At 40.0% G+C, this 19,941-nt stretch overlaps 1 protein-coding gene across 2 annotated transcripts in view; it reads left to right on the top strand.

Moving 5' to 3' along the window:
• The first annotated feature begins 249 nt into the window (after positions 1–249).
• The window catches only part of lama5 (laminin, alpha 5), a 201,957-nt gene continuing 182,265 nt past the window's right edge, over positions 250–19,941 (top strand). Inside the window, exons 1-2 of one of the 2 annotated variants that reach the window (XM_061902574.1) lie at positions 250–610; positions 5,413–5,565. In XM_061902574.1, the coding sequence (XP_061758558.1) occupies positions 389–610; positions 5,413–5,565 (375 nt within the window). In that variant the 5' untranslated portion in view covers positions 250–388. The remainder of the gene's footprint in view (positions 611–5,412; positions 5,566–19,941) is intronic. The other variant, XM_061902575.1, reaches the window with a different exon arrangement.

Here is a 19,941-nt window from a genome sequence, read left to right as displayed (position 1 = left end):
TAGATAATACATATGATTGAATGCAATTACAATAATGTCATGTTTATTCAAATAAATATATACTAAAATGTATGATATTGATCAATATTTTATAGATGAAATGAAATATAGAAGAAAACATGCTTGCTTTAGAAGTTCCTGTGTGCGCGTGCACGTGACCGACCACCTATTTTCCTCGCAGCGGCGTGCACGAGCGTGCAGGTAACGTGACCGAAAGTAGGCGGCTCTGGCCGAAGTAGCGCGAGCGCGCCCCCGCCGGCTGGCATACGCACGCACACGCACGCACGCTGCAGACTCGTCCACGTCCATTCCCCCGCACAGAAGACCACCGCGAGGGTCTTCGTGGATCTTCTTCCCCGCCCGGCTGACAACTTTCCCCGCACAGGTGATGGCGCTGCTGCTGCTGCTTCCGGTGCTGGTGTCGGTGTCGGCCCAGGAGGTTCCGAGCGGCGGCTTCAGCCTGCACCCTCCCTACTTCAACCTGGCCGAGGGCACCAAGATCACCGCCACCGCCACCTGCGGGGAGGACGAGGCCGGCCGCACGCTGCACGACCTCTACTGCAAGCTGGTCGGCGGCCCGGTGTCTGGGGACCCGGGGCAGACCATCCAGGTGAGAGCCGCTACTTCTTGGACTACTTGACTAGCTGCTATTACACATGCATTTCACACTTGACTATTAGCAGATATTACTATCACATATATGATGTAATACTACCACATATATGATATATTACTATCACTCTATATCAAGGGTGCCCACACTTTTTCTGCAGGCGAGCTACTTTTCAATTGACCAACTCGAGGGGATCTACCTCATTTATATATATTTATTTACGAAAGAGACATTTTTGTAAACAAGTTAAATGTGTTTAATGATAATACAAGCATGTGTAACACATATAGATGTCTTTCTTTCACGAAGACAAGAATATAAGTTGCTGTATTACCTGATTCTGATGACTTGCATTGATTGGAATCAGACAGTAATGATGATAACGCCCACATTTTCAAATGGAGGAGAAAAAAAAGTGGTCCTTTCTGTACAATACCACATGAAAGTGGTTGGTTTTTGGCATCTAATTCATCCAGCTTCCATACGCTTTACAAGAAAAATAATTGGCGGCAAATTCCGTAGCTTGCTTGATTGACATTCACGGCACCCGAGGGTCTTGTGAGATGACGCAGGCTGCTGCCAGTTTATTATTATGAAAAAATGACAGACAGGAAGGCGAGAAACACTTTTTATTTCAACAGACTCTCGCGCCGGACCTTCCGTCAAGACTCTAAAGGCCGACTGCACATTTCCTATCTTCACAATAAAAGCCCTGCTTCATGCTGCCTGCGCTAACAAAATAAGAGTCTCAGAAAGCTGGCGTGCACAAGTGATGTGCACGCCAGCTTTCTGAGGGATCGCTTGTGCACGCCAGTTTTCCGAGACTCTGTATTTAGTTAGCGCAGGCAGCATGAAGCAGGGCTTTTATTGTGAAGATAGGAAATGTGCAGTCGGCCTTTAGAGTTTTGACGGAAGGTCCGGCGCGAGAGTCTGTTGAAATAAAAAGTGTTTCTCGCCTTCCTCTCGGTCATATTTTCATAATAATGATCTTGCAGCAGCCAGCGTCATCTCACAAGACCCTCCGGTACCGTGAATGTCATTTAAGTGACGTCTTGGTGAAGATTGATGATCACTCATTTTTAGGTCTATTTTTTTTTAAAAGCCTGGCTGGAGATCGACTGACACACCCCCCGCGGTCCACTGGTAGCTCGACCGCACACTGTGATATATTACTATCACACTATATGATATATTACTATCACACTATATGATATATTACTATCACACTATATGAGATATTACTATCACATACTGTATATGATATATTACTATCAAACTATATCAGTGGTTCTCAAGCTTTTTTCAGTGATGTACCCCCTGTGAACATGTTTTTCATTCAAGTACCCCGAATCAGAGCAAAGCATTTTTGGTTGAAAAAAAGAGATAAAGAAGTAAAATATGTCATCAGTTTTGGATTCATTAACAGTGCAAAAATATTGCTCATTTTTAGTGGTCTTTCTTGAACTATTTGGGGAAAAAAGATATGAAAATAACTAAAAACGTGTTGAAAAATAAACATGTGATTCAATTATGAAAAAATAATAATAATCCATCTGGATTCATCAACTTCATTCTAAACATTTCTTCACAAAAAAATAAATCTTTGAGATCAATATTTATGGAACATGTCCACAAAAAATCTGGCTTTGTTTTACAAAATAAAATGCATCAACATTTTTTCCTAAATTAATTTTTACATTCATTTAGTATAACTTTTTTTTAGCTTTTTTCTGACTACATTACATCGCTTTGTTCTTTTGTGCTTACATTTTTATTTAGACTTAGTCAAACTTTATTGATCCACAAGGGAGATTGTTCCACACAGCAGCTCAGTTACAAAGGATGGAAAGGTTAATGCAGGTATTAAGTAAACTAAAAATGTATCACAGTACCAGTATAACACATATGTAATATTTACATATTATATATACAGTTTATATCTTATACTGACTTATTATATTTCTATATAATATATACAATATATAACAAATCCCAATTACCATGTACAATATATTTGTATATATGTGTGTGTGTATGTATGTATGTATATATATATATATATATATATATATATATATATATATATATATATATATATATATATATATATATGTATGTATATGTATATGTATATGTGTATGTGTATGTGTATCTGCGATTAGGTGGCGACTTGTCCCGGGTGTCCGCAACCTTCCACCCGATTGTAGCTAAGATAGGCACCAGCGCCCCCTGTGACCCCAAAGGGAATAAGCGGTAGAAAATGGATGGATGGATGGTATATATATATATATATATATATATATATATATATATATATATATGTATATGTCTTGATTGGATTATCCAGAGAATAGTGCTCGATACCATGGTAGAGCGCAATATGTAGGTGTGGGAAAAATCACAAGACTACTTCGTCTCTACAGAACTGTTTCATGAGGGGTTCCCTCAATCATCAGGAGATTTTAATGGAAGCATTCACATACAATGGTTTATATAGGGCACAGAGTGGGTGGGTACAGGCAGGCGTAGGGGCGTGGTGAGGGTGCTTACGGACATCAGTCGTTTACCAAGCAAAGGTAACACGCAAGGACATTAACACATCCGACACGTACGTAGGATTACCCGAAGGAGCGTTCAAAACAAGATGGAATAATCACAACGCCTCCTTTAGAAACCAGACTTTGCGGAATTCTACAGAACTCAGCAAACACATTTGTAACCTCAAAGACAATAATGTTGAATATTCAATAACATGGCAAATTCTTGCATCCAGCACACCTTACAACAGTGGTAATAAAAGATGCAACCTATGCTTAAAAGAGAAACTGTTTATTATATATCATCCAGATCTATCATCCCTCAACAAGCGCAGTGAAATCATTTCAACATGCCGCCACAGACAGAAACACCTCCTAGGTAACACATGAGCCAATCACCACGCCCCTACGCCTGCCTGTACCCACCCACTCTGTGCTCTATATAAACCATTGTATGTGAATGCTTCCATTAAAATCTCCTGATGATTGAGGGAACCCCTCATGAAACAGTTCTGTAGAGACGAAGTAGTCTTGTGATTTTTCCCACACCTACATATATATATATATATATATTTACCAGGGTTTTTTCCCCCAACAACACGGCGCTTTGTATTAATATTATGACTATTACTTCATATTATACCATTAAATCCACGTAAGAACATTGTAAAAAAAGGCTTTACAATGAACAATATGCAATGTTTTTATTTCTTTGATTTTCCTGTCAGCGGGTCAATCAGACATAAGAATACAAAATAAACTGTTTTTTTACGAACTTTTAGTCGAACGTTGACGTCCTCCATGCTGCTAGGCTCCTCCCCTGTCATTTTTGGCCCCTCCCATTTCACACAAAGCTCCTCCCTTCCATCAACTCTCAAAGCTTTGGCTATGAAAGTAGTTTACCTCCAGCAGGTGTGAATGAATGATGGCTTCTCGGCGCTTTTTAAGTGTCTAGAAAAGAACTATATGAATCAAATCCATTATTATTATTGTTATTATATCCATACATCCATCCATTTTCTACTGCTTGTCCCTTTTGGGGTAGCAGGAGGTGCTGGAACCTCTCTCATATGGCTAGTCTTCTCCTCATTAATGTTAGACTCCGCCCTCTTTATAGGCTCCTCCCCTTGAGGCCCGCCTGCTGTTTCAACTGGCTCCGCCCCTTTCAGAGTAACCCCCTTTACTCTTTACCTCCTTCCGTTCTTTATACTAAGCGTGCTCACCTGTCATAACCAGGCTCCTCCTCCTTCATAATGGACTCCTCCCTCTCACATGCGCAGGCCCCGCCCACTCGCCAGTAAATGACTTTTCGGGCGTGTGCTCAGCGAGGCGTAATGAGTGCTTCTGGCCATGGCGTTCACGGGTTAACCATCAAGGCCAAAGCCAGCTTCCCGCCTGCCCACCGCATTCCTCCCGGCGACTGACCCGTGTCGGCCAATCAGAGCGCTTATCCGCTCGGCTGCAGCCAGATTATCCTGACCTCAGACCCGCCTCCTCCGCCGGTTCCGCTGTCGCCTCACAACCGAGTCGGGGGGGGTCTCGGTTCTGTCCCTGCGGGCGACAGTTGACTGCGGCGCCCCCCGCTGGCGAACTGTGGCGGTGCGCTTCACACCATTGACTTCCACACACACACACACAATAAAGACCTTTTGATGTGTGTGTGTGTGCGAGTTAATCCTGTTTTGATTTGACCGCAGCAGGACCTAAGACAGGAATGTCCTCCGGCGCACACTCGGACCGCCACCAAGTGGACGGCGGCAGTAAAGCGAGGAGAAGGAGGCGTCAAAGGTCGTACGTTACGTCACGGTGGAAGTGGTCGCCTTGGTAACCTTGTGAGGACGGGGTGGGGGAGAGGACGGAACAAAAAGTGCAGAGTGAGACCTCGTCACCCTGCGAGTGGAGATATGCGAGTCCTTCAAAAATGTTTTTACTGATTCTGGACTCATGGAGTCGCAAGAACTGGTCTCCCGGGGACTGGTCCACTTGCAGGCTGTCAGTTCTCGGTAACACTTTGACAAAGTGTCGCCTTTTAATGAGTCAATATTGACTGACTCAGAGATCTGATAGCTCAGTTCCAGCTCATCTTATACTAGTCGGTGTTTTATGTTGCACCAAGTTCGATTCCTAGTTGGTCGACGCCTTCTCAAACAATGGCAAGAAAAACTCTTCTGATTCTGACTCTGATTTTCCTCCCTGGCGTCACCAAAATGCAAATAAACAAAAAAAAACCCTTCGACATTTGACAAGTCTTTGTCTCCTCAGGGTCAGTACTGCGACACCTGTCGCCATGGTGACAGCGACCGCGCCCACCCCATCACCAACGCCGTCGACGGGACAGAGCGATGGTGGCAGAGCCCGCCTCTGTCGCGGAGCACCGACTTCAACCAGGTCAACGTGACGCTGGACCTCGGACAGGTAAGATGCTAGCTCTTTCAACCATGCTAAAGTGGACTTCTAGACTCTTCCGGTTCAGCTTGTGTTTCTTACCTTCTTCAGACCTGAGAAAAGTGCCTAACTCTTAAGGACCAGCCTTTCTAGATATATCAAGAAGTGTATTTATAACATGAATAATATATGGTAATAATAATAATATGGTTTAAATGTAACTTGGATATTGGGTTTCACTATGTAAAGCGCTTTGAGTCACTAGAGAAAAGCGCTATATAAATATAATTCACTTCACTAATATATACATACTATGCAAATATTAAAAAAAAGCTTGTTGTGAAAAATGAGTTTGAATTTCACAAGAAAAAGTTAAAACTTTCACAAGAAAAACTGAAAATTTTGGCAGTATTATAACAAAAGTCGTCATTTTACTCAAAGCAAGTCAAAATGTTACAAGACAAACCGAACACTCGCGGGGCGGCATAGCTCGGTTGGTAGAGTGGCCGTGCCAGCAAACTTGAGGGTTGCGGGTTCGATTCCCGCTTGTGCCATCCTAGTTACTGCCGTTGTTTCCTTGGGCAAGACACTTTACCCACCTGCTCCCAGTGCCACCCACACTGGTTTAAATGGAACTTAGATATCGGGTGTCACTATGTAAAGCGCTTTGAGTCACTTGAGAAAAGCGCTATATAAATATAATTCACTTCACTTGTGCAATATCATCATAAAGTTGGAATTTTACTCAACAACAGTCGCAATTTTTCATCCATCCATCCATTTTCTACCGCTTATTCCCTTTCGGGGTCGCGGGGGGCGCTGGCGCCTATCTCAGCTACCATCGGGCGGAAGGCGGGGTACACCCTGGACAAGTCGCCACCTCATCGCAGGGCCAACACAGATAGACAGACAACATTCACACACCAGGGCCAATTTAGTGTTGCCATTCAACCTATCCCCAGGTGCATGTCTTTGGAAGTGGGAGGGGCCTATCCCCAAGTGCATGTCTGTGGAAGTGGGAGGGGCCTATCCCCAGGTGCATGTCTTTAGAAGTGGGAGGAAGCCGGAGTACCCGGAGGGAACCCACGCATTCACGAGGAGAACATGCAAACTCCACACAGAAAGATCCCGAGCTTGGATTTGAACCCAGGACTGCAGGAACTTCGTATTGTGAGGCAGACGCACTAACCCCTCTGCCACCGTGAAGCCCCAATATTATAATAATAATCGGAATTTTGCTCGGCAATATTTGATCAAAAGTCATCATTTTGCAAAAAAAAACATGCAATATTGTGATTATAGGCAGCATTTTACATGACACATTTCACCATTTTGCATCAAAAAGTAATAATTTTACAAAAAAAGTAATCCTTTTAGGAGAAAATATTGCAGTTTGGCAATATTTCAGAAACAGAAAGAATAAGAGAAATTGTTACCAATTTTATAAGAAAAAAGTCGACACATTGTGAGAAAAAGACTGCTTTTAGTTCTTTTCTTTTTTTCTTTGTAATTGTTGTTTAATCGTCATTATTTACTTCAAGTTATTACATTATGTCTATACCATCCATCCATCCATCCATCCATCTTCTACCGCTTATCCGAGGTCGGGTCGCGGGGGCAGCAGCCTAAGCAGGGAAACCCAGACTTCCCTCTCCCCAGCCACTTCGTCTAGCTCTTCCCGGGGGATCCCGAGGCGTTCCCAGGCCAGCCGGGAGACATAGTCTTCCCAACGTGTCCTGGGTCTTCCCCGTGGCCTCCTACCGGTTGGACGTGCCCTAAACACCTCCCTAGGGAGGCGTTCGGGTGGCATCCTGACCAGATGCCCGAACCACCTCATCTGGCTCCTCTCCATGTGGAGGAGCAGCGGCTCTACTTTGAGTTCCTCCCGATATGTCTATATCAGTGGTTCTTAAAGGGGAACATTATCAGCAAACCTATGCAAGCGTCAATATATACCTTGATGTTGCAGAAAATAGACCATGTATTTTTTTAACCGATTTCCGAACTCTAAATGGGTGAATTCTGGCAAATTAAGGAGTCAGGGACCACAGATGGCCCCTGTGCCGCACTTTGGCCAACCCAGCTGAGAAGCTAACAGTTAATGGCCACTATAGTCTTAGTAGCGTAGTGTATTTGTTCATCCTATTTTCACGGATGGGTTGTCTCATGTCAGCAACCGGAAGTGGTAAAATCAGTCGGCGGGTTTTTCCGGGGATGAGTGGGGAAGTCCTTCTATATCTTGTTGTATCATATATTGCTGCCTTCGCACCTGTCAATGTTTACTTTCGTACGCACATTAAATCAACAAAAAAATCCGGACTTTGGAGCAATGTTCACAGATTCTAGTATTTAGCTCTCTATTAGATGCAATGGTTTTCCCTATTGGGACCAAGATTTTGCTTACTTTTCCTGGTTGGTATCTCAAGAAGGGTAGAAATACAAGAACACACACACACACACACACACACACACAGAGAAACAGAGAAACAGAGGAATACACACCACATGGCCACTTCATTAGGTACACCATCTAATGATAAAAATGATGTCGCTAACACATAACCTTCACTTTTGATTGAAGTGTCACACTTTTTAATGTTTGTACGCACATTCAATCAACAAAAAATCCTGACTTTGGAGCAATGTTTACGGACTCTAGTATTTGGCTCTATTACATGCTCTATTACATTTTCTGTATTGGAACCAACATTTTGCTTACTTTTCCCTGTTGGTGTCTCAAGAAGGGTAGACATACAACAACACACACACACACACACACACACACACACACACACAGGCCTTTATGTTGTCAATGTGACTTCTTTGTGTGCAGCTCTCCTGCTCGAGTGTCCTCATTCATCGCTTTGTGTGACTGTGTGTGTCTCTGAGTGTGTACTTGTCTTCTATTCCGCCATTTGACTGAACTCTCATTGTATGTGTGTGTATGTGTGTGTGTGTGTGTGTGTATACCGAAGACCCCCCCCCATTAAAGAGAGAGAGGAATGTCAGTGAACCTGCCTCAACCTGCAGAGGGGGCGGAGCTTAGACGTCCCCTTCCAACACTTGAAATGTTTGCGTTTCCTGTGGCGTTAGTCCAAATAAAAAGGTCCGAGTACGCTTAAGTAAGGAAACATCTGTAAAAAATGCGTGCGATAAACTGAAATGTCGTAGAAATGTTCCAGACAAGAAGAGATGGTGAACATTTGAAATTATTTTGGTATTGCGAAAAAGATGATTGTGCAGAATTTTATGTTGACGTCAAAACGGTCCGATATTTAATTAGCATGCTACTGCCTGGCAAAATAGCGCTTATTACTAAAAATGCCACGGCAGTTCTAAAGTGATTTCACAAGTCCGAGACTACTTGAATTGACGGAAATGGCTGGAATGATGACATGCCAACAGTTGGCATGCTACCACTTAAAGTACCAAAAGTTCTTGACATCTAAATTGCCTACATGCTAACGGTTAGCATGTACAACACCTAGCAAAATAGCGCTAAGTACTGAAAATGTTGTGGTAGTTCTGCAGTGATTTTACATCCTTCCTCTTGGCTTATGTTATTTCAAATGGGCGGAAAATGCTAACAGTTAGCTTGTAAAACACGTAGCACAATAGCGCTAAGTACTGAAAATGTTGTGGTAGTTCTGTAGTGATTTTACATCCTTTCTTTTGGCTGATATTATATAAAATGGCGAAAAAATTGCTAACATGCTAACAGTTAGCATGTAAAACGCCTAGCAAAAAAGTGCTAAGTACTGAAAATGTTGTGGTAGTTCTGTAGTGATTTTACATCCTTCCTCTTGGCTTATGTTATTTCAAATGGGGGGGAAAATGCTAACAGTTAGCATGTAAAACACGTAGCACAATAGCGCTAAGTACTGAAAATGTTGTGGTAGTTCTGTAGTGATTTTACATCTTCTTTTGGCTGATATTATTTCAAATGGCGAAAAAATTGCTAACATGCTAACAGTTAGCATGTAAAATGCCTAGCAAAAAAGTGCTAAGATCTAAAAATGTTGTGGGAGTTCTTGTAGTGATTTTACATCCTTCATTTTGGCTTATGTTATTTCAAATGGGGGGAAAATGCTAACAGTTAGCATGTAAAACACGTAGCACAATAACGCTAAGTACTGAAAATGTTGTGGTAGTTCTGTAGTGATTTTACATCCTTTCTTTTGGCTGATATTATTTCAAATGGCGGAAAAATTGCTAACATGCTAACAGTTAGCATGTAAAATGCCTAGCAAAAAAGTGCTAAGATCTAAAAATGTTGTGGGAGTTCTTGTAGTGATTTTACATCCTTCATTTTAGCTTATGTTATTTCAAATGGCGGAAAAAAATGCTGACATGCGATCAGTTAGCATATAAAACACCTAGCAAAATAGCGCCAAGTACTGAAAATGTTGCGGTAGTTCTTGTAGTGATTTTTCATCCTTTTTTTTGGCTTATATTTCAAATGATGAAGAAAAAATGCTAACATGCTAACAGTTAGCATGTAAAACACCTAGCAGAATAGCGCTAAGTACTGAAAATGTTGCAGTAGTTCTTGTAGTGATTTTTCATCCTTTTTTGTTGGCTTATATTATTTCAAATGGTGAAAAAATTGCTAACATGCTAATAGTTAGCATGTAAAGCATTTAGTAAAATAGCGCTAAGTACTGAAAATGTTGTGGTTGTTTTTGTAGTGAATTTTCCTCCTTTTTTTGGCTTATATTATTTCAAATGGTGAAAAAATTGCTAACATGCTAATAATTAGCATGTAAAACATTTAGCAAAATGGCACTAAGTACTGAAAATGTTGTGGTAGTTCTTGTAGTGATTTTTTATCCTTTTTTTTTGGCTTATATTATTTCAAATGGTGAAGAAAAAAATGCTAACATGGTAACAATTAGCATGTAAAACACCTAGCAGAATAGCGCTAAGTACTGAAAATGTTGCGGTAGTTCTTCTAGTGATTTTTCATCCTTTTTTGTTGCCTTATATTATTTAAAATGGTGAAAAAATTGCTAACATGCTAATAGTTAGCATGTGAAGCGTTTAGCAAAATAGCGCTAAGTACTGAAAATATTGTGGTTGTTTTTGTAGTGAATTTTCATCCTTTTTTTTGGCTTATATTATTTCAAATGGCGAAAAAATTGCTAACATGCTAATAATTAGCATGTAAAACAATTAGCAAAATAGCACTAAGTACTGAAAATGTTGTGGTAGTTCTTGTAGTGATTTTTTATCCTTTCTTTTGGCTTATATTATTTCAAATGGTGAAAAAATTGCTAACCTGCAAATAGTTAGCATGTAAAACATTTAGCAAAAAAAGCACTAAGTACTGAAAATGTTGTGGTAGTTTTTGTAGTGAATTTTCATCCTTTTTTTTTGGCTTATATTATTTCAAATGGCGAAAAAATTGCTAACATGCTAACAGTTAGCATGTAAAACGCCTAGCAAAATAGCGCTAAGTACTGAAAATGTTGTGGTAGTTCTTGTAGTGATTTTTCATCCTTTCTTATGGCTTATATTATTTCAAATGGTGAAAAAAAAATGCTAATATGCCAACAGTTAGGATGTAAAACGCCTAGCAAAATAGCGTTAAGTACTGAAAATGTTGTGGTAGTTCTTGTAGTAATTTTTCATCCTTTTTTTTGGCTTGTATTATTTCAAATGGTGAAAAAATTGCTAACATGCAAATAGTTAGCATGTAAAACATTTAGCAAAAAAGCGCTAAGTACTGAAAATGTTGTGGTAGTTCTTGTAGCGATTTTACATCCTTCATTTTGGCTTATGTTATTTCAAATGGCGGGAAAAAATGCTAACATGCTATCAGTTAGCATATAAAACACCTAGCAAAATAGCGCTAAGTACTGAAAATGTTGTGGTAGTTCTTGTAGTGATTTTTCATCCTTTCTTATGGCTTATATTATTTCAAATGGTGAAAAAAAAATGCTAACATGCCAACAGTTAGGATGTAAAACGCCTAGCAAAATAGCGCTAAGTACTGAAAATGTTGCGGTAGTTCTTGTAGTGATTTTTCATCCTTTTTTTTTGGCTTGTATTATTTCAAATGGTGAAAAAATTGCTAACATGCAAATAGTTAGCATGTAAAACATTTAGCAAAAAAGCGCTAAGTACTGAAAATGTTGTGGTAGTTCTTGTAGCGATTTTACATCCTTCATTTTGGCTTATGTTATTTCAAATGGCGGGAAAACATGCTAACATGCTATCAGTTAGCATATAAAACACCTAGCAAAATAGCGCTAAGTACTGAAAATGTTGTGGTAGTTCTTGTAGTGATTTTTCATCCTTTCTTATGGCTTATATTATTTCAAATGGTGAAAAAAAAATGCTAACATGCCAACAGTTAGGATGTAAAACGCCTAGCAAAATAGCGCTAAGTACTGAAAATGTTGCGGTAGTTCTTCTAGTGATTTTTCATCCTTTTTTGTTGCCTTTTTTTATTTAAAATGGTGAAAAAGTTGCTAACATGCTAATAGTTAGCATGTGAAGCGTTTAGCAAAATAGCGCTAAGTACTGAAAATATTGTGGTTGTTTTTGTAGTGAATTTTCATCCTTTTTTTTGGCTTATATTATTTCAAATGGTGAAAAAATTGCTAACATGCTAATAATTAGCATGTAAAACAATTAGAAAAATAGCACTAAGTACTGAAAATGTTGTGGTAGTTCTTGTAGTGATTTTTTATCCTTTTTTGTTGCCTTATATTATTTCAAATGGTGAAAAAATTGCTAACATGCTAATAATTAGCATGTAAAGCGTTTAGCAAAATAGCGCTAAGTACTGAAAATGTTGTGGTTGTTTTTGTAGTGAATTTTCCTCCTTTTTTTTGGCTTATATTATTTCAAATGGTGAAAAAATTGCTAACATGCTAATAATTAGCATGTAAAACATTTAGCAAAATAGCACTAAGTACTGAAAATGTTGTGGTAGTTCTTGTAGTGATTTTTTATCCTTTTTTTTTGGCTTATATTATTTCAAATGGCGGAAAAAAATGCTAACATGCTAAGAGTTAGCATGTAAAACACCCGGCAAAATAGCGCTTAGTACTGAAAATGTTTATGTGGCCTTTAAGGCTCAAAGTGACGTCCCCATAGATGATCTTCAGTAGCCGGCGTTTGTTCTCGTTAGGCGGACGCCACTTCCTGTTGGGTGGGCGACACAGTGTGGTGTGTCCATTGTTGAAGTGCACTTCCATAAAAAGTTGTGCCAGCTGAGCCCTTCCTGTCATTGAGGTCCAAACATGTTGTTGCTAGCCAACACTGCACAGGGTGTGTTTAGTCTTTGTGCCTCCTCACAGTCGTCAGGTGTGTCTTATCTCCTGTGCTACATCTTACCTTCACTCAGCCGGCACCTTTCATGTCTAGCATAACACCCGCAGACATCTTACAAGTAGACGCAGCATTGGCTGCTGTGACGCGAGAAATTGGGCCGCCATCTTGAAGTGGTGATGAGGAGCCGGCGAGCAGCCTAAAACGACAGTGGACCAGTAGAAAACAAAGATGCTAAACTGACAGTTGACAGGTAGAAAACAGATGCTGAACTGACAGTTGACAGGTAGAAAACAGATGCTAAACTGACAGTTGACAGGTAGGAAACAAAGATGCTAAACTGACAGTTGAAAGGTAGAAAACAAAGATGCTAAACTGACAGTTGACAGGTAGAAAACAGATGCTAAACTGACAGTTGACAGGTAGAAAACAGATGCTAAACTGACAGTTGACAGGTAGAAAACAGATGCTAAACTGACAGTTGACAGGTAGAAAACAGATGCTAAACTGACAGTTGACAGGTAGAAAACAAAGATGCTAAACTGACAGTTGAAAGGTAGAAAACAAAGATGCTAAACTGACAGTTGACAGGTAGAAAACAAAGATGCTAAACTGACAGTTGACAGGTAGAAAACAAAGATGCTAAAGTTACAGTTGACAGGTAGAAAACAAAGATGCTAAAGTGACAGTTGACAGGTAGAAAACAAAGATGCTAAAGTGACAGTTGAAAGGTAGAAAACAAAGATGCTAAACTGACAGGTGAAAGGTAGAAAACAAAGATGCTAAACTGACAGTTGAAAGGTAGAAAACAAATATGCTAAACTGACAGTTGAAAGGTAGAAAACAAAGATGCTAAAGTTACAGTTGACAGGTAGAAAACAAAGATGCTAAAGTGACAGTTGACAGGTAGAAAACAAAGATGCTAAACCGACAGTTGACAGGTAGAAAACAAAGATGCTAAACTGACAGTTGTCAGGGAGAAAACAAAGATGCTAAACTGACAGTTGACAGGTAGAAAACAAAGATGCTAAACTGACAGTTGACAGGTAGAAAACCAAGATGCTAAAGTGACAGTTGACAGGTTGAAAACAAAGACGCTAAACTGACAGTTGACAGGTAGAAAACAAAGATGCTAAACTAACAGTAGACAGGTAGAACACAAAGATGCTAAACTGACAGTTGACAGGTAGAAAACAAAGATGCTAAACTGACAGTTGACAGGTAGAAAACAAAGATGCTAAACTGACAGTTGACAGGTAGAAAACAAAGATGCTAAACTGACAGTTGAAAGGTAGAAAACAAAGATGTTAAACTGACAGTTGAAAGGTAGAAAACAAAGATGCTATACTGACAGTTGACAGGTAGAAAACAAAGATGCTAAACTGACAGTTGACAGGTAAAAAAACAAAGATGCTAAACTGACAGTTGACAGGTAGAAAACAAAGATGCTAAAGTGACAGTTGACAGGTAAAAAACAAAGATGCTAAACTGACAGTAGACAGATAGAAAACAAAGATGCTAAATTGACAGTAGACATGTAGAAAACAAAGATGCTAAACTGACAGTTGAAAGGTAGAAAACAAAGATGCTAAACTGACAGTTGACAGGTAGAAAACAAAGATGCTAAACTAACAGTAGACAGGTAGAAAACAAAGATGCTAAACTGACAGTTGGCAGGTAGAAAACAAAGATGCTAAACTGACAGTTGAAAGGTAGAAAACAAAGATGCTAAACTGACAGTTGAAAGGTAGAAAACAAAGATGCTAAACTGACAGTTGAAAGGTAGAAAACAAAGATGCTAAACTGACAGTTGAAAGGTAGAAAACAAAGATGCTAAAGTGACAGTTGACAGGTAGAAAACAAAGATGCCAAACTAAGAATATTCTACGACTGTTGAGCAAACTATGAATAATAAAACATGTGTCTTTTATCATAACTACACGTATGACAAAAAAGGTTGTGAAAATGAGTGGTATTCAGTGAGGTAAGATGAATGAAATGCGCTGACAGTTCATTGCTCCTGACAAATTAATTGCACTGAGTGGAGCGGATCACCACTCCAAGATGGCGGCCCCGCGTCTCGTCACCATACACGTCTTAATTATTCACGTGTGAATAATGATATATAATAGACTGCGTTTATATTATTCACATGTGAACAATATAAATACAGTCTATTATACAGCAATATTCACATGTGAATAATATAAATACAGTCTATTATACAGCATTATTCTCATCTGAATATGGTAAATACAGTCTATTATACAGCATTATTCACATATGAATAATATAAATACAGTCTATTATACAGCATTATTCACATCTGAATAATATAAATACAGTCTATTATACAGCATTATTCTCATCTGAATATTGTTAATACAGTCTATTACACAGCATTATTCACATATGAATAATATAAATACAGTCTATTATACAGCATTATTCACATCTGAATATTGTAAATACAGTCTATTATACAGCATTATTCACATGTGAATAATATAAATACAGTCTATTATACAGCATTATTCACATATGAATAATATAAATACAGTCTATTATACAGCATTATTCACACGTGAATAATATAAATATAGTGTATTGTACAGCATTATTCTCATCTGAATATGGTAAATACAGGCTATTATACAGCATTATTTACATATTAATAATATGAATACAGTTTATTATACAGCATTATTCACATGTGAATAATATAAATACAGTCTATATTATTCACATTTGAATATTGCTGTACTTAAAGCACTTATTGATGCCTCTACAAACTATTTATGGCTTGACTTTAAATACTGGTTGTCCAAAGACGTATGGCACCATTTATGTGAGGATTTTTGCATTTAATTAACATTTTATGACATTTCATATGTGACACAAAACACACACACTCTATTGTGGTCAAAAAAGTGTCAAAGGAAAATAAAACTAAATTTTCCCCATATTGATGTTGTTTTTAAAATGTATTGTTGTATCAAAAAATTGATTTACAGATTAATCGCGATTTTTATTTGTAGCAATTCCTAATCGATGAAAAAAAAATGGATTTAATTGTTGTAGTTTTTTAATAGTTTTTTTCTATTCTGCCCTATAATATAATCATATTGTTGACGTAGATGATCTATATCTGCTGTGCACATTTACTTTAAAAAAGAGAAGTGTTGGATACTTCTCTTGTTGCCTTATTTGTATTTGATTTTATTAAATGTTTGTCTAGGATTTTATTCAACAAAACCAATTTTAATTGTAAGTAATCTAGAATTTGATTCGAGCTGTGTTTCCATTGTATGGAGGAATGTATTTGTGGACGATTTTCCCTGTGGCTCGGGTTCCATGGACCACTCAGGAAGGACATGATCGCCTAGCAGGTTTGACTCTTTTTTTTTTTTTTTAAATAAAGCTTGTCTTCAAGTCGGATCGCTTTTCAGGTCCTTCTCCGCTGCTTTTCAGCCGGCCGCGTCGTCGTCTCTCGTGCGCCGTTCTTTCTCGCTTTCGCTCCTCATCCGTTGCTGCAGGCTCTCCAACTCCTTCTGCCTCGATCTCTCCTCCTTCTCCCCGTTTATACAGTGTGAGGAGATAAGTCAATTGGGTGCCGGTGCGCGATCCACGCACCTGAATTAGATTGTGGTAGCATCACTCTCCGCTCAGCCGCATTCTCCCCCTCCTTGCCGCCATCTTGGGCAGGGTACATTTAGGATGTTTATCTTTTGTTTTTGTGTCTGGAGTCTTTGCTGGCGTAGCATTGCTTCAATTCTTCCACATTAGTTGTCTTTTCTGGCGTTTTTTCCCAAGGTTTGACATTTGTGTGCACATCCATGGCTTTCATCCTGTGCAGCGGCTCGCACACGTTTGGCCTTAATTGGAGATCTGCGTCTCAGAAGCCAGTTGGTCGTCTTTCTTTCGGAAAAACACTGGGAGGATGATGACGGATGGAAAGATGAAGGAGCAGCTGAGGTCAGCGCTTCTGTTTCAGGGCTAAAAGGTTGATCCGCATTCAAGGCTCCAGCGTTAAGTCTAATGTACACAAACTTTTATGAGCTTCTTTGCCTGAGCTGTGCTCCGAAACAAGCTCTCGGCTAAAAATAACTTCTGTCTGCCAGCTATAGGTGGCGCTATAACCAACCAATTAACTACAAAACCCTAAAAGCAGTGAAGTTGTCAGCTTGTGTAAATGCTAAATAAAAAGAGAATACAACTTATATTCAACTGAATAGACTGCAAAGACAAGATATTTCATCTTCACACTGAGAAACTTTCTTAATTTTTGCAACATTTGCCTGCAACATGTTTCAAAAAAGCTGGCACGAGTGGCAAAAAAGAGTGAGAACGTTAAGGAATGCTCGTCAAAGACTTATTTGGAACATGCCACAGGTGAACAGGCTAATTGGGAACAGGTGATTGGGTATAAAAGCAGCTTCCATGAAACGCTCACTCATTCACAAACAAGGACGGGGCGAAGGTCACCACTTTGTCAACAAACGCCTGAGCAAATTGTTGAAGAACAACATTTCTCAAGAAGGAATTTAGGGATCTCACCATCTGCGCTCCGTAATATCGTCAAAAGTTTCAGACAATCTGGAGAAATCACTGCACGTAAGCCATGATATTACGCACCTTCCATCCCTGCATCAAAAAGCAACATCAGTGTGTAAAGGATATCACCACATGGGCTCAGGAACACTTCAGAAAACCACTGTCAGTAACTACAGTTGGTCGCTACATCTATAAGTGCAAGTTAAAAGCAAAGCCAAAAGTATTTATCAACAACACCCAGAAATGCCACCAGCTTCACTGGGCCTGAGCTCGTCTAAGATGGACTGATGCAAAGTGGGAAAGTGTCCGGAGGTCTGCCGAGTCCACATTTGAATTTGTTTTTGGGAAACTGTGGACCAAAGAGGAAAAGAACAATGGGGATTGTTCTAGGGTGAAAGTGTTGTAGGCAGCATGTGTGATGGTATGGGGGTGTATTAGTGATTGTTGTAGGGTGAAAGTGGTCTAGGCAGCATGTATGATGGTATGGGGGTGTATTAGTGATTGTTGTAGGGTGAAAGTGGTGTAGGCAGCATGTGTGATGGTATGGGGGTGTATTAGTGATTGTTCTAGGGTGAAAGTGTTGTAGGCAGCATGTGTGATGGTATGGGGGTGTATTAGTGATTGTTCTAGGGTGAAAGTGTTGTAGGCAGCATGTGTGATGGTATGGGGGTGTATTAGTGATTGTTCTAGGGTGAAAGTGGTCTAGGCAGCATGTGTGATGGTATGGGGGTGTATTAGTGATTGTTCTAGGGTGAAAGTGTTGTAGGCAGCATGTGTGATGGTATGGGGGTGTATTAGTGATTGTTCTAGGGTGAAAGTGGTCTAGGCAGCATGTGTGATGGTATGGGGGTGTATTAGTGATTGTTGTAGGGTGAAAGTGTTTTAGGCAGCATGTGTGATGGTATGGGGGTGTATTAGTGATTGTTCTAGGGTGAAAGTGTTCTAGGCAGCATGTGTGATGGTATGGGGGTGTATTAGTGATTGTTCTTGGGTGAAAGTGTTTTAGGCAGCATGTGTGATGGTATGGGGGTGTATTAGTGATTGTTCTAGGGTGAAAGTGGTCTAGGCAGCATGTGTGATGGTATGGGGGTGTATTAGTGATTGTTCTAGGGTGAAAGTGTTCTAGGCAGCATGTATGATGGTATGGGGGTGTATTAGTGATTGTTCTAGGGTGAAAGTGTTGTAGGCATCATGTGTGATGGTATGGGGGTGTATTAGTGATTGTTCTAGGGTGAAAGTGTTCTAGGCAGCATGTGTGATGGTATGGGGGTGTATTAGTGATTGTTCTAGGGTGAAAGTGTTCTAGGCAGCATGTATGATGGTATGGGGGTGTATTAGTGATTGTCCTAGGGTGAAAGTGTTCTAGGCAGCATGTATGATGGTATGGGGGTGTATTAGTGATTGTTCTAGGGTGAAAGTGTTCTAGGCAGCATGTGTGATGGTATGGGGGTGTATTAGTGATTGTTCTAGGGTGAAAGTGTTCTAGGCAGCATGTATGATGGTATGGGGGTGTATTAGTGATTGTTCTAGGGTGAAAGTGTTGTAGGCATCATGTGTGATGGTATGGGGGTGTATTAGTGATTGTTCTAGGGTGAAAGTGTTGTAGGCAGCATGTGTGATGGTATGGGGGTGTATTAGTGATTGTTCTAGGGTGAAAGTGTTGTAGGCAGCATGTGTGATGGTATGGGGGTGTATTAGTGATTGTTGTAGGGTGAAAGTGTTGTAGGCAGTATGTGTGATGGTATGGGGGTGTATTAGTGATTGTTCTAGGGTGAAAGTGTTGTAGGCAGCATGTGTGATGGTATGGGGGTGTATTAGTGATTGTTGTAGGGTGAAAGTGTTGTAGGCAGTATGTGTGATGGTATGGGGGTGTATTAGTGATTGTTCTAGGGTGAAAGTGTTGTAGGCAGCATGTGTGATGGTATGGGGGTGTATTAGTGATTGTTGTAGGGTGAAAGTGTTGTAGGCAGCATGTGTGATGGTATGGGGGTGTATTAGTGATTGTTGTAGGGTGAAAGTGTTGTAGGCAGTATGTGTGATGGTATGGGGGTGTATTAGTGATTGGTCTAGGGAGAAAGTGTTGTAGGCAGCATGTGTGATGGTATGGGGGTGTATTAGTGATTGTTCTAGGGTGAAAGTGTTCTAGGCAGCATGTGTGATGGTATGGGGGTGTATTAGTGATTGATCTAGGGTGAAAGTGTTGTAGGCAGCATGTGTGATGGTAAGGGGGTGTATTAGTGATTGTTGTAGGGTGAAAGTGTTCTAGGCAGCATGTGTGATGGTATGGGGGTGTATTAGTGGCCAAGGCATGGCTAACTTACACATCTGTGAAGGCACCATTCATGCTGAAAGGTACATACAGCTTTTGAAGCAACATATGTTGTTATCATGGACGCCCCTGCTTATTTCAGCAAGACAATGCCAAGCCAGGTGTTACAACAGCGTGGCTTCATAGTAGAAGAGTGCGGGTACTAGACTGGCCTGCCTGTAGCCCAGACATTGAAAATGTGTGAAGGCTAAAATATGAGGCAGGAGACTGTTGAACAACTTAAGCAAGAATGGGAAAGAATTCCA

The sequence above is a fragment of the Nerophis ophidion genome, linkage group LG06 (genome assembly GCF_033978795.1).
Source record: "Nerophis ophidion isolate RoL-2023_Sa linkage group LG06, RoL_Noph_v1.0, whole genome shotgun sequence".
NCBI classification, from domain to species: domain Eukaryota; kingdom Metazoa; phylum Chordata; class Actinopteri; order Syngnathiformes; family Syngnathidae; genus Nerophis; species Nerophis ophidion.
Note: the sequence above shows the minus strand (reverse complement) of the source record. Positions and strands in the feature narration are given on the sequence as shown.